General features: G+C 54.9%; 1 protein-coding gene across 1 annotated transcript in view; it reads right to left on the bottom strand.

The window, feature by feature from the left end:
- OSBP2 (oxysterol binding protein 2) overlaps positions 1-17,491 on the bottom strand; it is a 179,907-nt gene that overhangs the window by 12,107 nt on the left and 150,309 nt on the right. Inside the window, 10 exon segments of the mRNA XM_021072949.1 lie at positions 1,296-1,480; positions 1,569-1,664; positions 1,737-1,840; positions 2,095-2,215; positions 4,367-4,612; positions 5,452-5,564; positions 5,567-5,597; positions 5,851-5,899; positions 8,507-8,624; positions 9,149-9,341. Of these exon segments, the coding sequence (XP_020928608.1) occupies positions 1,296-1,480; positions 1,569-1,664; positions 1,737-1,840; positions 2,095-2,215; positions 4,367-4,612; positions 5,452-5,564; positions 5,567-5,597; positions 5,851-5,899; positions 8,507-8,624; positions 9,149-9,341 (1,256 nt within the window).

Raw genomic sequence — 17,491 nt, 5'->3', positions numbered from 1 at the left:
AGGGCCTCCAAAAAAAGCTTCCTTCCACAGATCTAGTTATCCCTTTTCTGATTCACATGATTGTGCAATTGTACTTAATGTTTAGATTTTTTAGATTTAAAACCCCACAGGACATTATTCTTCTTATTTATTCACTGTTCACATGGTTTTTGTTCACTTCACACATACTGGTTCTTCCATCTGGGAGCTTATATCCTTTAGTGCAGGTCTGCTGGTGGCAAAAGGAGTTTTTATTGGTTTGATAATGTCTATTTCAGTTTCCTTCTGTAAAAATGTTCTTGCTGGGTGTATCATCAATTCTAGGCTGGCAGTGAGTCTTTTCACACATAGAAGATTTCATTTGACTGTCTTTGGACTCCCATTATTGCTGATGAGGAGACAGCTGTCAGTCTGCTGTTCCTCAGAAAGTAATGTCTTTTTATTGTTGTTTTTGTTTTTGTTTTTGTTTTTAGGCCATATCCACGGCATGTGGAAGTTCCTGGGCCAGGGATTGAACCTGTGCCACAGCAGTGACCTGAACCCCTGCAGTGACAATGCTGGATTAACCTGCTGCACCACAAGGGAACTCCAATTAACATCCTTTTAAAATCTGGCCACTTAGCATTTTCTCTGATTTAGTTTCAGCAGTTTCACTATGTAGATTTAGGTGTGGAAATTTCTCTGCTGTTTTTTTCCTCAGATACAGGCTCTTTCTTCTGGACTCTGACTGGAAGCCTGCTGACCCTGCTCTCAGATTCAACATACACTGTGCACCCTAACTGCACCCACGCAGGCTCCAGGGACTCGCTAGGGTCACCATGAGGCTGGCTTCTCACTTCAGCTTCTTGTCTTTTTCAGCTCTTGTCTCTATCTGAAGATTACTTCCTCTGACCTATATTCAGGCAACGGCTTCTGTCTATTAAACTTTCCCATGGGATTCTCAATCTTAGTTACTTTATTTTTCCTTTGTAGAATTTGTTTCATTCTCTTTGGAATTGGCTTTGCCACTTTTTATAGTTTCCTGCAATTGTTTTTCACATTTGCTTTTCACTCTTTGGACTATGGGGACTTGTCCTATCAGCCTGTTTAAGGTCTCTGCCTAGGACTTGCTACCCCTGATTATGTCACCTTTGTTTACAGTTGGGTGTCTGGCTCCTGCACTGGGATGTCAGCTACATGACACCTGGACTGAACCCTCCCGTGCCTGCTGTTTGATTCCTGGCTCACTGCGTGGGGAGCCTGCCTGTCTACTGCTCACTCCCTCCTTGGCTCCCTCCCTGATTCCTGCCTGCTCTCTGCCCTGCAGCCCCACTCACGGCAACGGGTACTTCTTCCACAGCAGCTTGGCTGGTAGCGTCTGGTATACTGTCTTCTGCTTCCCGTCTGAGCTGGGGCTACTGGGGCTGCTTTGCACGATCTTGGCGCACTCCATCTGTTCATCCCACGAGCCTGACAGCACATAGTGGGCTTTGCCCTGGCTGTCACTCACCACACCTGTCACCTGTGGACATTGGCAGGGCCAGTGGAGGCACATGCCCTACTCTGGGTTCCCCAACTCCCCAGAGGCTCTGAGAGGTAGCCTTGCTTACCTTCCGGGCCATCTCTTTGGAAAAGTAGCTGTAGGGCAAAAACTTCAGCTGGCACCGGTCCTTGGTCCTGTGGTTCACAATCTCAATGTCCCCTGTCTGGTGAGGGATGGGAGTGGTCAGTGGCTGATCCTCAGGTCACAAGGCCCCTCCCCGGGGGGTGCCCCTGACCTGGTCGATCCAGAGCTTGCCCACGATGATGTTATGCACAGTTGAGGTGCTTTTCCTCCACACATAGTGATTTCCACTGGCCTGGAATTCTAAGTGGATGGCACCTGGAGGCCAGATAAAAAAGGTCAGAGGTCAGGGCATGCCATGCTGGGTCCCAGCCAGCTTGCCCCACCTGCCCACAGTCCCAGGGTCCTGAGAACCAGAAACAGTATTTGTGCAGACTGGGGACAGGGCACAGGCCAGGGGGCATCCAGGAGGCCTTCAGGGGGACTATCTTTGTCCCTGGAGGCCCCAGGTTGGCTCATGGGTTGGCAGAACCCTCCCACACGTCCAAAGCCATCTTTCTGCCCTGGCTCACCTAGCGGCATGATGGAGAGGTATTTCCCCCGGAACTTGCTGGAGATGGTGATCTCCTGCCAGAGGCTCCAGCCATGCTTGGAGAACACATAGTGCGCAGCCGATGGCGGGTGGTGGCTCACCTGAGGCCAGACCCACAGGACATGAGCGTCTTCTAGACTCGGCCAAGGCCTGCCCCCAACCCCACCCCAAGCCTAATATGAATAGCTCTGTGGTCCTGGGAGCCACGGACACACGTCAGGCACCCACCCCTACCACCTGCCCTGGAAAGGACAGCACTCCAGCGGGAAAGCAAGGGTGTGGCTATGGGAGGGCATTAGGCTTTACCGGGGGCTTCATGCCCACTTTCTAGTTAACCTGCCCACCGCCTGAAGAAGTTTCATCTGTGCTGGGTTACACTGAGGAGGCCCAGAACCAGGAAGCCATTTCAACCAAGGGGCAGAGTTGGGCCCTGCCTCCCACCAGCCTGGCTGCAGCGCCAGTGTCCAGGCCAGTGTCCTGCTCTGCCTGCCTAGCACCTCTGCCCCATTCTCTCCAACCCTGACTATAGCTTCACTGGCCAGGAAAGCACCATCAACTTTCCCTTGTCTGTTCCTCCTCATTCCTGTGGCTCCTTTGGTCGCAGGGTTAAGGGGCAGCCTCTCCCAGCCTCCCGTCTCACAACCCTGCCAATAACTGCAGCTGTGGGCTCCAGCCTCACTGCACACCTCCACTTGAACAGCTCCCCAGACTACCCAGAGCTCCTGACACTCCCCGTCAGCGATACTACTCACCCCTCTCCCCCCCACACACACCCGGGGCAAACTCAGGGACGTGACCCCAGCAACCTGGCCCTGGTGCTCTGTGCCATCCCTTCCTTCTCAGGCAGATGATGTAGCCAGTCCAGCTGTTCACATCACATGCTCTAGAGTTACCCCAGCCCCTCTTTCTCACGTTCCTTATCTAATCCTTAGCAAACCCTGGCTGTACTTTCTTCAAAACAGCATCCAGAATCATCCAGAATCTGCCCCTTCCTCAGTCCTGCCTCCAGGCCTCAGTGGATGTTGCAAAAGCCTCTCCATCCTCCCTGTTCCACCCTTACACCCCATGCTGCACTCTCCCCAAAGCATCCATGGAGGGGCTCCCCATAAAACTGTCCCCTCTGCCCTGCTGTGACACCTCCCCCTCAGAGAAAAGCCACAGGCCTCCTGCCGCCTGCCTCCTCTTCTCTGACCTTGTCTTCTTTCTCCCTTGCTCTGTGTCAGCCTAACTGCTCTTGACCACCCCTTCCTGAAAGAACCAGAGCCATCCACATACACAGTACTTGTTCCCCACCCTCTGCCTGGTGAGAATAGGTACCCAGCTGGTTGTACCCTCAACACCTGAGCAGTCCTTGGCGCATCACAGATACTTGATCAGCTCTGTTCAATGAAGAAATGCGCTCACTCAGTAGTTCAGGCCAGGAACTCTGGGGTCATTCCTGCTGCCTTCCCCAGCCTCCCTCCCCACATCTAAAGCATCAACAAATCCCTACCTTCTACATGTGTCTGAGCTTGACCTCCTACTGCCTCTGGTCCCACCTCCTACAGTTCCCCACAACAGGCAGAGCATGCCTTTGAAACCAGCCACCAGATTGCAAGCTGTCTGCTTTCTGAGCTCAACCCTCGGGCCCAGAGCAGCACCCAATAAACAGGAGGCACTCATTGGCATCCCGACCCAGAATCTATCCTGGGCACCTTCGTGCAGTGCCTCCTAGGTCCTCCCAGCAGCCAGTGAAGCACCAACAGAATCACCCTTCAGACAAGGATGCCAGGGGCTTGGGCTGAGATGCCATTGCTGAGGCTCCCAGCCTGGGGGCCCAGTTTTGGCTCTGCCCTGTGGGGAGAACACATGTCTCTGCCAGGAAGGCCTGGAGAAGGGATGGAGAGGATGGAGGCCAGCTGAGCCCTGGCCTAGGATAGGACCTGGGGCTCCTCACATTCCTGGCATCCATTGTCACTGACAGTGGCCCCATGGGGCACTCAACTCTCTGATGGTGCCCTACAGGTACCCCCTCCCCACCTCCTGGCCAAGGGGAGTCTTCCTCTGCCCCATGCCATGAAACTGACCTCACCCAGCTACCCTCCTACATGGCCCTCACTGTCCCCAGGAGGCCTGCTCCATGGCATACTCCTGACCTGTCCCTGCTGCAAGAGGCCCAGCTGGACCTCGTCTTGATGGCCCCTTGGGCCAGAGGTCCTGTCTCATTTCTCTGGCTCTGACCCCCAGGCCTGGCAGGAGTGTGCAGGCCTTACCTGCTCGCAGAGGGAGCGCAGGCCCATGTCATCCAGACGGTCCAGCTCGAAGGTCTCGCCCAGCATGGGGTTGAAGGGCTTGGCGATGCGGTGCACGGTGGTGGAGTAGGAGGACACGGAGAAGGCCGCTACCAGGCACATCTGCTCCACGGAGTTGGTGCAGTGCACTGCCTTGTCCAGCAGGTGGTGGTACTCCAGGTCCTCTGTCAGCCGCTGGAGCATGGACAGGGGCTCGTTAAAGTTGACCTGTGGGCAGGTGGGTGGGTCAGGTTAGGGGTCTCACAGGCCGTCCTCCACTCCCAGCACAGACCTGGGCTCCATTGGCACGGCAGCCTTGGGCGGCCTTGCTTTTATCAGACAGGGACTTCGCTGCTCAGACCACCTTCACCTAAAACCGTAGCCCCATTTGCTTGCCTGCCTCCCGGCCCCTCCTGCTGTTCCCTCTACATTTTCTGCCTGTTTTCAACTCTCATCACTTTCTAACCTGCTGCATCTTCCAGATTTCTATTACTGTCTGGGCTCCCCTCCTAGGATGTAAATGCCACAAAGGCCAGGGTCTCTGGTTTAAGTGATGAATCAGGGATCAGGGAGTGAGTGAAGGAACGAATGAGTGAGTGAATGGGTGAAGCGGGCTTCCTCATGTTCTGAGCTCTTATGCAAGTTTCTTGGATCACACAGCGAAACCAGGTCTGGCCTGGAGCTCCCCACTACTTCCCTCCATGGAGATGCCACTCTAGCCCAGCAGCATGAGAAAGCCAGCCCTTCAAGCTGGGTGGTGACCTTGCTGGGGTGGGCACTGGGGCAGCACCAGGCACAGAGGAGGGCCCACCTGGTTCCACCCAGCCCCACCCATCCCGACCCTGCTACGTCCACCCACCAGGGCAGGAGGTGCTCCGTGGGTCCCCAGGTCTGGTCAGCACAGAGCCCCTCTGGCGGCTCCTCTCTGAGTCTGTGACCTCTGCTCTGGGGGGATTTCCACCCTGAGAAAGTGACACCCAGGACTGCCTGTACTCCCCACGGACCATAACTTCCCATCCATGCACAGGAAAACAGCCCTCTGGGGCCGCCCTGCCCCAGCGCCCTACCGGCATGGGGATCTTGGAGAGCTCCCTGCCAATGCAGTTCTTCATGATGCTCCAGAGGTTAAGGCTGTAGTTGGGCTTGTCCGGGATGCGGACACGCCTCTTGACTTTGGGGGGCCCTTGGGCACAAGTGAGGCGCCATCTAGCACCTGCCAGAGAAGCAGAGTGTGCCCATCAGCAGAGGACAGAACGCCTCCTTGGCCCCCGAGGCCGCACCCTCACTTCTGATCCAGCACGGTCTGAGGACAAGACCTGCACCCACACATTGCTGGCGGGAGGGGCAGGCTCTGTCTGAGCTCAGATAAAGGTACCCAGGGTGCAGGACCCACCCTGGGGGGCCTGAGCTCCAAGCTCCAAGTGCTGACCTCCCTCCTAATCCCCCTGGGGGTCCCCCTGACTCACATTGTCTGAGGTCCATTCCACGGAGCCTGTAGTCCCACTCTCAGTTTTTCTGTGGGAAACACAAAAGGGAAGGCAAGTTATTTACAAGTGGTGACTCCTGGGGACCTGGCCACCTTCTATCCAGCCCCCTCCTTGAGGTCCAAGGGGCAGACTTGTCTCCAATGGGGACATCTCCAGCTTGGGACTCAGGTGGGGCTGAGGGACCTGGGGCACTGATTTGGAGGGGCTCCCACCCACTTGTGCCCTGTGGCAGCAGCCGCCCAGCAAAGTCCTCTTCAGGGTCCCTGCACACGACCCCCTTCTGAGGACTGGTTGACCTCTGGGAGAGCCCATGGAGCCCCATGGGTCCCCTCTGTCACAGATAGACCCCACTGTGTCCTCACTGTGCTGGCCTGATTCCTACATTGGACTGGGGTTCACGAAAGGAAGGAAGTGGGCTGGATGCATCTCTATGCCCTGGAGGACTTGTGCTGAGATGGTGACCAGAGCAGCAGGGAGCACTATGGCTGAGGGAGCCCCCGGGGTGGGGGGTGACTGGACCAGCCCGGTCAGGGGCAGGCACCTGGCAGCCCAGCCTCTGATAGGAAGAACCCACCTGACTCTCTGGGGAGGAGAGGGCAAAGGCACTGCAGGCCAAGGAACACCCTAGCAGAGGACCTGCCCACTATCCCAGTGTAGCTGCAGCATGAGGTGGGAGGCTGTGCCAGGAACCAGGGAGCTGAAGAGTGTTGAGCATGGGGTCACCTGTTTGCTGGTCAGGTGGGAGCAGAGGGGCCTGGGCTGTTGCCAGGGCATGGAAGGCAGCCAGGGTTGGGGACAAGGAGGCAAAGCCTAGGTCCTAGGGGCTCTCGGGGTATGGAGGAGTTGGGCAAGGAGCCAGAAGGAGCCTGAGCAGGACCTGCCTGGCCTCAGAGCCCAAAGGGTGGCACTACCAGGCAATAAAATTGAATGTTCAGAATGGCCAAGCTGTGCTAATCTGAGAGCAATATAAGCAGTTCAAAAATATTACTGGGAAATGCAGTGTTCATAGCAGCACTATTCACAATAACCAAGATGTGGAAGCAACCTAAATGTCCATCAACAGATGAATGAATAAAGATTCAATATATATATGATGGACTACTACTCTGCCATAAAAATAATAAAATAATGAAAATAATACTATTGGCAGCAACATGGATGCAACTGGAGATTACCATACTAAGTGAAGTAGGTCAGAGAAAGACAAATATGCTATCACTTATATGTGGAATCTAAAATATGACACAAATGAACCTATTTGCAAAACAGCCTCATAAACATAGAAAACAAACTTTGGTTACAGAGGGGAAGGCAGGAGGGAGAAAGTAGGAGTTTGGGATTAGCAGATACAAACTACTATATAAAAAATAATAAGAAGCACAGGGAACTATATTCAATATCCTATCATAAAACATAATGGAAAAGAATACGAAAAAGAATATATATATGTATAACTCACTTTGCTATATACCTAAAACTAAACATGACATTTTAAGTCAACTATACTTCAACTTGAAAAATAATGGGAAATGGGAAAGGATTCTGAGTGGGAAACACTCTGCTAAGAGGATGTAAAACTCCCTGAGGGGCAAAAGGAATCCAAATCAGCCCTTTCCTGGGAAGAAACCAGGAAAACACACTGGTCAAAAAAAGGAGGCAAAAAAGGAGCGGCCACAGGTTTTCACTGGCCTCCTCCCTGCCAGGCTGGGCTTCAGGGGTCAGGGAAGGAAGACAGGGTGGGGTGGGCAGCAGTGGAACAGAGTTGGAGAGCAAGGCCACTGGAAAGCCTGTGGTTCCTGAGGGCGAGCACCAGAGCACATGGCTCTGTCACATCTCGTGGTGAGAGTGGTGGTGGTGGGCAGCCTGGGCTGCATCAGTTCTGTCACTGTCCCCAGGACTCAGGCGGCTCCTTCCCAGGCATGGCAGGGAGCCTGACACCTGTGGGGCATGGGGTACTTCTGTGTCCCCCAGTGCTGCCATACCTGCCAGCCCTTCTAGTGTTGGGACCTAAAGCAATCTGACGAGAATAAATAGTCCTGGTGAGTAGAGAAACAACAGTTCTATTAAATTTATGCTCAAGCCCCAAGTGCCTCCCTCTGACCGCAGCCCCGCCACCCACTGTCTCGCTCTTTTCCCTCCACATGTGTCCTGCCAGCTCAGTCACCTACAGGCACCTCCTAAGGGTCGCAGGGCATGTGGCAACGTGGCTTTTGGTGCTAGTAACTGCCTTGGTTATGATAATGTATATTTGGAAGGATCCTGAAAGAGCAAGCATTTATGAAAAAATGAAACAAAGGCTTGGAAATAGAAAATGGAAGGGGCTTTCTGTGTCTCTGTTCGCTCTGGAAGGCTGACACGGGGGCAGAGTGGGGACCCTGTGTGGTTCTGGGGCAGGAACTGGATGCAACCAGGATCTTGTGCTCCAGCTCCACTTAAAATGAAATCCTGATATAAACTCTATGTGGACATTTTTGAATTAAGAGAGAACAGAACCAGTCGAAGCAAAAATACCATCTGGAACAAGACTTAAGAAAAAAAATCCCAAGTGCAAAGAATAACAGATGGAGCGGAACAGGGGAGCAAGGCTGGCCCAGGAGTGGTTCCTTCCAGGCAGTGGCCTGGCCTGTGAGCCCACCTGTCCTCCTTGGCCTCGGTGATCACGGTGATGTAGGACGTGGAGTCTTCCATGGCGTCGAAGTACTCGGTATCTTCATCTTCCTCACTGTCCTCACCTTTGGTGGTTAAGAGGCTTCCTAGAGACACATGGAGCTGCCGCCTCAGTTTGCAACTTCAAAAATCACAGCTGCCCGTGGGGTTGAGCACCCCTGGCTCCTCTTCCCCTCCCCACACCAGTCACCTAGCTGTGGTGCTCATGCTCCTTTCCTGGAACATGCTTTCCTCTCACCCTCCTACTCAGAGCCTCCATCCTTCCAGAAGCTTCCTCTGATCGCTAAACATGCTAGTCAGTTTCTCTGTGGCCTGGCTTCTCTTTCTGATGGACCCCCTTTCCAGGGTACCCATGACCCCAAGCCGGAGGTTGGGTGTGTGGCCAGCTGGTTCCCAGGCAGCCCTGCCCCAGAGGGCACGGTTGGGTTCTCTGTGCCCATCATGGGGGCGAAGGGGATACGAGGGCACATGGGCAGCCAGAGTTGACCAGGGCAAGCTGGATGTGGGCGTGAGGGGTATGCGTATGGCAGCTGCCTGAGCTGAGCCAGCTGGCAGAGGGGACTCTGAGGGTGGGGTGCACGGTGCACAGAGGCCATCCTGGCCCACTCACCCTCGCTGAAGCTCTTGGTGGGGTTGGAGGCCCGGCCTGGGGCGCTGCGGAAGGCACGCTCGAGGCTGTTGTGCTGCTTGGCCAGCTGCTCGATGGTCTCCTCCAGATGGACGCGCTGCTCCTGCTCATACTGCAGAGCACGCTGCCATTTCCGGCTGTGTGTCTCTGCTAGTGCCAAGAAGTCCCTGCAGGCCTGGGAAGGGGACATGGCCTATGAGCAGAGGGGCAGGGTGTCTCTCCTCCTGCTCCTTTTACCAGGTGAGCCACAAACACCTTGGCTGCCCCTTTGGCTTCTGTGGGGTCACGGGGACCCGGATTTCTCAAGCCTGGCATTTGCCCTGGTCAATGCCCCACAGTCAGGATGCCATTCAAGAGCACCAAACCCCGGTGTTGCTGGTCATGTTGCCTCGCTGGCAGCAGCTCAGCTGGGTTGCTGGGTGTTCCTCAGGGCTGGGCCTGTGCTCTCAGCTGCTGCATCCTCGCTTGTGCCAACCTGGGGTTTGTCACGACACCTTGTCCCCACTGAAACCAATGAGCCCCTGGCAGCTCAGCCCAGACCCTGGCTTTGGCACAGAAGGAAGGGAAGCCACTTTCTCTACTGTCTGGTTAAGAGATAAAGGGTCTTGTCTGGCAGAGGAACTGGCACTGGAACGTTCCACCAAGTTACCTCAAAGGCTGTACCACATGAACTCTGCTCTTAAGGATCTCCCTTCAAACTCGTGGCCCACTATGACATCCAGATTCTTTTCAGCTTCCTGGGTCCATAAGTGGTCCTAGCACACTCTTATGAAGCAGGGGATGGTCATTCTGCCCCTGTCATCACAGTGGAGAGGAGGGTTTGGGCCTCAGCTGTCCCTGGATGGCAGCGAGGTCCAAGCTGGGCACCTCTGAACTTGCCCTTTCTGGACCCCTTTAATGGTGTCGGAAAGGACACATCTCCTGACCCAACCTGCATCAGTGGCCTGGGGCTGCTACTCCCCAATGCCCCTTCCCAGCAACTGCTGGGCTCCTCATACATCATACTCGGTCTGACCCTGAGGGTTAGAGACTTTATTCCTGGAGAGAGAGAGGCACGTGGCCCGTCGTCTATGACAGGGACCACATAGCACTCCTTGAAGGGCTGTCAGGAGCAGCCAGGGAGGAGACAGGAGCTTGGGGTGAAGGAGTATTGATGGACACAACCCCCATCACAGTCAGTGCCCAGCATGTACCTATCCACCTGCCACTTCCCACTGCTCCTCAGGCCTCTCCCACATCCCCCCAGGGAAAGCACCCACCCACCTCAGTCTGGCCCCCAACCCTGGCCTCCCCAAGCTCATGTCTGCAAGTTAGTTTCTCCAGTGACTGTGCCTGGTTCTCTTCTGCCCATGGAATCCCCCAGACTCAGCCATTGCTCCAGGGCATTTGCTGGATGAGTGAATGTCTTACTGGGGGGTGGGTGTCCTGGACCCCCTCAGGAGAGCAGAGATGGATGGCTGCCTGCCGGGCCCCACTGGCTCTCCCCCCACAAGGGAGCCAAGCCCTGTGCTGGCCCGACTTGGTGGAAAGGGCCCTGGACTGGGCTCCCGAGGGCTGGCTGCTCAGCTGGCCCTGGGCACGGTGCTCCCCACTTAACAAGCCCTCCCAGGCACTGTCCCTCCATCATCCCATCTTGTCTTACCCCCCAGCGCTGGGCAGAGTGGGCAGGGCTCCCCCCAGGCTGCCTTTCTGAAGATGTGGGAAAGGAGGCCCGAGGAAACCAGCAAGTGGGTGGAAAAGGGTGTGTGATCAGGAACTGCAAGGCCCCTCTGAGCCCATGATCCATCTGTGAGCCACAGCAGCCATGCCCTGCGGGGTCCCTCCCCAGCTCACTCAGAAAAATCCCCAAGGTGCAGGGAGCGGGATCTTTCCTATTTGACAGATGAGGAAACTGAGGCTCAGCTCCCAGCAGTTCTCCCCACAAGGCTCTGGGGAGGAGGCGTCTTCAAGGGCCTCCTGCCTCCCTGGCAGGTCTGGTCCCTGCCCCGCCACATCTAAGTCTCCATAACCTGCATCTCCAGAATTGGCAGGGATTTGTGCTGACAGGTGTCCTGGCACAGGCTGGTGGGAGGGAGAGACTTTCATGGGGAAGGAAAGAAATCTCCTTATGCACTTAGCAGGCTCTGGAGGTGACAGAGGCCACATCCAAGGCCTTTGCAGGGCTATTTTGGGTCTATAAGGCCCGCGTGCTGGTGCGGAGCTGCAATCACTGACTACCATGTGATGTGGAGACCCCGGGTAGGTCTTGGGAGACCTTGGGACCTGAAGTCAAGCCTTCACCGCTCTGAGCCCCACAGTGGCCTCTAGCTCTGCCCTGTCCCTGCCCTTTCCTCATTGCTACAGGCCTCAGGGTGGGGGCCTGACAGCAGACAGGGCAACTGCCACCTCCTTGACCCCCGGCAGCCAGGCCGAGTCTGCTGGGTCTGCACCAGCAGGTTAAAAGGCGGTAGCGGTGGGGTGGGAAGGCAGGGTTTCCTCTGGGCACCTGAGAAATGGTGCACACCCTTTCAGGAGTCCTGTGAGATGAGAGGGCCCTCAGGACCCTCCCCCATCCCATAGGCAGTGAAATGGAGGCCCTAAGGTGGGACAGCAGGAGGCACCAGACCCAGACCCCTGGTCCTCAACCCAGAGCTCCATCCATCCCCAGCTGCTACTCCCAAGTGACCCATGTCCATGCCATCCTTGCTTCCCCCCACCCCCAACCCTCAGCTTGGCCCCAGTGCCCACTTAGGTTAGTCTGGGCTCCTGCCACCTGTTTGCTGACCAAAGAAGGAGTCATAAGAGCAGGGGCACCAGTTAACTCTGCTGCTGGCCAGGCAGCTCTCGAGACCACTGAACTGTATGCACAGTGGTGTCCAAAACTCGCTCAAGAGGCCTGGCACTGGTGGAGGAAGCACCCTCATCTCCCTGGGTGGGTGCCAGGCACCACTTCAGGGAAGCACCTTGCTCGGTCCTCCCGTCCCCCCAAATGGAGCCCTGGGGAGGAGGGGCTGCCCGGGAGAGGTAAGCAGAACAGGACCCCAGGTCCACATGAGGCACCGTCCCCTTGCCTTCCTGTCTTAGAGAGAGGGTACAGGGGCTGAGGTTGCATGGAGCTTTGTTACAGGCGAGACACATGACTGGTGCTTCACAATTTTCCGGTTCTTAGGGTCTGTGGGTGCCCCGCATGGGTGCACGTGGCCTGCCCCACCCAATTCTTCATGCGATTGCACAAGGCTTCTCGCCTCTGCCCTAGCCTTCCCTTAGTGCCACCTGCCGCCGTCACTCCCTGCCAACCCTCTACAGCTCCTGCAGTCGTCTCTCTGCCTATTTAACACAGATGGATACTTTGCTGTCGTATTATGCATGGCATTTAAAACAAAGCTTGTAAAAGAACCATAAACAACTGTATAAAATAGTAGCTAAAGGTCATGGTAAATAATTTCCGTAAACTCAGAGGGCACTGCATGGCCCCTGAACTTCCAGGCTGCAAAAGCAAAGAGGGACAGATACCCAACAAGGACCTACTATATATATAGCACAGGCAACTATACTCAATATCTTGTGATAATTGATAAGGGAAAAGAATCTAAAAAAGCATATATATGTACAACTGAATCACTTTGCTGTACACTTGAAATTAATACAACATTGTAAATTAACTATACTTCAATTAAAAAAATTAAACTTAAAAAAAAGCAAAGAGGGAAAGATGATCTTGGTGCGAAGATGAGTCAGGCTCCCTTCCTCCTACCCTTGACATTTATGAAGCTCTAAACACTAGAGGAATGACCATTTTTTCTTCTAAGAGAAAATGGAGTGTTCGTTATATTTCCTGGGACAGCCGACAGCCTCTCACACACAGACCTTCTCCCAAGTCCTCTCCACACTCCTCCCCAGGCCCTGCCTCCCCCATGCTCTCCCTCACAGGTGGCCTGGTGTCGTCCTCCTTCTCTGGCTCAACCCCAAACACACCTGCTTACTCTATTGCCCTCCAATCCCTGCCCTCAGACCACACACTGCAGAGGGCAGGGCTGTCAGGGCCACTCTCATGGGCACTGAGGCAGATGTTTTAACAGCGCACCCGAGGAGGGGATGGAGGCACAGGAAGGCCAGGGAACCCACGCAAGGCCACACGGCCGTGTGTGCAGGGCCAGGGTCCAAGTCCCTACGGACCCCACCTGCAAGCCTCCCAGGGCAGAGAACCTGTGCCATCATGTTTCATCTTGTCACTCTAGATCCTCATCCCTGTCTGGGTGCCCCTGGATGTGGCAGGGGATCCCGTGGCCTTTCCAGAATGGATCTGGGCTCCTAGAGACACTCACTAACAAGGATGTTGGGGAACAACCCTGTTCAGGCAATGGGACCCGGTCCTGCCTCGGCCCCACCTGCCTCCTAGAAGCCGGCCCTGCCGCTGAGGCTGTTGCTCACATACCCAGGCCTGCTGGCTGACAACTCGGGGGCCTGTGGCTTGCTGCCACTGCAGGACAGGCTGATGTGAAGCAGCAGAGGGACAGGAAGTCAAATCCCCAGGACAGCTGGGGCCTCATTCGGGCCACATGTGGCTGGGCTGGGGACATGAAGATCAGACAGTGTCAGCATTGTCTGAAGAGGGGGGAATGGTGGGAGCAGTTGTATCCCAATATCTAGAGGCCCAAATGGCTGGACCAGAGCTTTTTCTGCTGCCAATTGTGGCGGGGGGTCATCTGCAGGAGATGAGCAGCCCTGGTCATCCTGTGTGCTGTGCAGAGCCCACCTGCCCCTCTGCCCCAAGGTGCCTACCTGGTGTCCATCCCCAACTGCGCTGCTTTCCCCTGAGGCTGCCGCCCTTCTCCAGGCCCCACCCCAGACAGTGCCCTGGAATGCTGAGCTGAGCTGTGCACTGCGTGCTCACTAAGCTGGATTAATCCTGGGGCCCAGGGAGGGGTGGATGGCTGGTGGTGGCTCCCAGGGGCCCAGGGAGGGCCTGGATGACCCTGGCCCTGGACATGGTCACATCGCCCCTGAGGCACTGCCACAACCCTCAGCTAATGCTAGCCCTAAACAGGAGCAGAGCCTCGGGCGGCCCCAAACCCCTCACCCACCGCACTGGGCCAACATCCAGGCCCCTCATGGTGCTGTCTCACTGCCCACCCTGGGGCAGGCCCATAACCTCCTGGTGTTCTCATGAGGTAAACAGAGGGCTGAACCCCAGGACTCCTGCAGAGTCCCCAATTCTGTGACCCGCTGGGGTGACCGTCCTCTGGTTGGGAACAGGGTTCTACCTCCCAGCACCACCCCTTCCTCCCAACCCCAGGGCCGTCAAGAGGGTCCCCAGATGAAGAGGTCCTGGGTCCTGTGGGTGGTTCAGTTTTCTCGGCCACGGGGGGCGGCGGGGAGGCACAGGGATGAGATGCCCAAAGCCGAGTGAGAAGCAAAAAGCCCAAGATGGAAAAGACGGCCCCCACTCCTGCACTGGACTGTCCATTAGGGACTCTCCCTTCCCAGAAGCTGGGTCTGTGATGGGGCCACGAGGGCTGCCCACCTGGGGAAGTGTGTCAGGGCCAGGCTGTGTGAGCTCCAAGGGGAGTGGCTGCTGGTCACCCTGCCACGGGTCGCACGGGACAGATGCAGAGTGTGTCCAAGCTGGAAACCTTGCCCAGCTATAGCCTGGAGGAATGAGGACAAATGCTAATCGCTTTTGCTGGTCCTAATCCTAATCTCCATGATGACCTCACTGCTCCCCAGTGTGGGTGGGCCAGCAGGGCTTGCAGGCAGCAGCCTGGGTCTAGTGCCTGCCAGTGTGTGGCCCGGGAAGCCTCTCAAGCTCTAGGAAGGTCTGCACAGCCTGGACCCCTCAGGGCCCTTCAGCGGCTGCTTGGAAACCTTGTCTCTTGCACGGTCACTTCCGTCCTAGCTGGACCCTGAGGAAGGTGCCAGAGAACTGCTGGACATCGGGTGGGCAGCCCTTGGAGTCACAGAGGAGGTGGCGACATGAGCCAAATGCCTGGTGGTTTGGGCCAGGCGAGTGCCCTGGGCCAAGAGGTCCAGTTCAACGACTGTCTCCAGCCACTGGCACATAGCAGGTCCTGGTGACCCTGCTCACGGGATGGAGGTGGGGGGTAGAGGAAGGGCCATGTTTCCGCCTTCAGCCAGCCAGACCTGCCAGGGGGCTGATGGCCACGTGACTGGCCTGCAGTGGCTCTCAGCGTCAGGGCTCCCAGGTCAGGTGGCCAGGGCTGAGGCTGCCCCACCATCTACCCCACCACAAGGATCCTCACAGGGCCAGCATCACTGTGGACCTGCCAATCACGGGTCTTTGGCACCAAAGGCAGTGAATAGGAGAAAACTGTAGAGTCATGGTTCTCTGAGCCCCCCTGTGTGGCCAGCAGCTGACGCCATGGACACATCAGGGTCAGCAGGGTCTCTTCCTCCCCTCCCATGTAGGATCAGGAGAGCGGCCTCCTAGTGGCAGGAAGGCGCTGAGATTCAGGCCGGGACTGCCTGACTCAGAGGCAGTCATTCTGGAAGGCGCACAGCCATCTCAGACTCCAAGACCAAGAGCAAGGCCCCTAGGAACCTCAATGGGAGTGCTGGGCTCTCCTGGGAGCCCCTCTGGCTCAGAACCAGCCACACCACATAGACAGCACCTCAGGCTGAGCAGGTCTCAGAACCAGGCCCTCTCTTTAGTGACCCTCAGCACAGGGGCCAGTCCTTTCCAGACATTGAGGGGACAGCCACAGCTCCTCCTCTATGTGGCCCACTCATAGCACTGGGGAGTCAGCTTCTTACTTCACTTCAAACTTTAAAATAGCCACTTCCACATTCAAAATAGTTTACCTTTCATAGATGGGATTAAGATGGTGGAATAGAAGGATTGAAGCTCAATTCTCTCAAAAAAGCAACAAAATTACAACCAACTGCTGAACAACCTTCAAGAAAATAGACTGAAAACTATAAAAAAAATATCCTATTCCAAAAGACAAAGAGGAGGCCATATCAAGATGGTAGGAGGGACGATTATGCAATATAAGCAACTCCATACCTGCCAGATGGGCGGCCCATAGACTAGAAAGTAACTATTGCAGAGGCTCACCCACAGGAGAGAGAGTTCTGAGCCCCACATCAGGTCCCCTGGGATCTGGTATTGGGAGGAGGAGCCCCCAGAGCATTTGGTGTTGAAGGCCAGTGGGGTATGTGTGCAGGAGCTCCATAGGACTGGAGGAAACAGAGACTCCACTCTTGAAAGGGACACACAGGATTCCATGTGCACTGGGTCCCAGGGCAAAGCAGAGACCACATAGGAATCTGGGACAGACCTGCCTGAAGTTCTTGGAGGATCTCCTGAGAAAACAGGGGGTGTCTGTGGCTTGTTGTGGGGGAAGGACATTGGAGGCAAAGATCGCAGAAATAATCATCAGTGTGACCTCCTCTAGAGCGGCTGTTTTGGAAAAATCTGGCCCCACCCATCAGGGCTGAGAAGCCCCAGGTCAAACAACAAACCAGGTGGGAACACAGCACCACTCATTAGCAAGCAGGCTACTTAAAGATCCCCTACCCCAGGCACACAGCGTCTCTAATCACACCGAGAGACAAAGCCCCAGCCACCAGAGGGATAAGACTCAACTCCACCTACCAGTGGGCAGGCACCAGTCCCTCCCATCAGGAAGCCTGCAGCAAGCACCCATACCAACTTCAGCCACAAGGGAGGCAGACATCAGAAGCAATACAGCCTATAATGCTATTGCTGCAAAAAGGAGACCACACCAAAAATTTATACAAAATGAAAAGGCAGAGAATTACAACTCAGATAAGGGAACAAGAAAAAAAACCAAAGAAAAGCAGCTAAGTGATCTGGAGATTATCAACTTCCATGAAAAAGACTTTAGATTAATGATAGTAAAGATGATTCAAGACCTTGGAAATAAATTGGAGGCAAAGATTGATAAATTACAGGAAACACTGAGCAAAGAAATAGAAGATTTAAAGATTAAGCAAGCAGAGGTGCAAAACAGAACTGAAATAAAAAATCCACTAGAAGAAACCAAGAGGAGGCAGAAGAACAAATAAGCGAGATGGAAGACAAGACCAGAGGAAATCACTGATGCAGAACAGAAAAGAGAAAAAAAGATTGAAAAGAAATGAAGACAGTCTCAGAGAACTCTGAGACAATGTTAAACACACCAACATCCGTATTATAGGGGTGCCAGAAGGAGAAGAGAGAGAGAAAGGGCCAGGTACCATATAAAATAAACCCAAGGAGGAATACCCCGAGACACATATTAATCAAGCTGACCAAAATTAAAGATGAAGAAAAAATATTGAAAGCTACTAGGGAAAAGAAACAAATAACATACAAAGGAACCC

The sequence above is a fragment of the Sus scrofa genome, chromosome 14 (assembly GCF_000003025.6).
Source record: "Sus scrofa isolate TJ Tabasco breed Duroc chromosome 14, Sscrofa11.1, whole genome shotgun sequence".
In the NCBI taxonomy this organism is placed as follows: domain Eukaryota; kingdom Metazoa; phylum Chordata; class Mammalia; order Artiodactyla; family Suidae; genus Sus; species Sus scrofa.
This window is presented reverse-complemented; position numbering and strand designations above follow the sequence as displayed.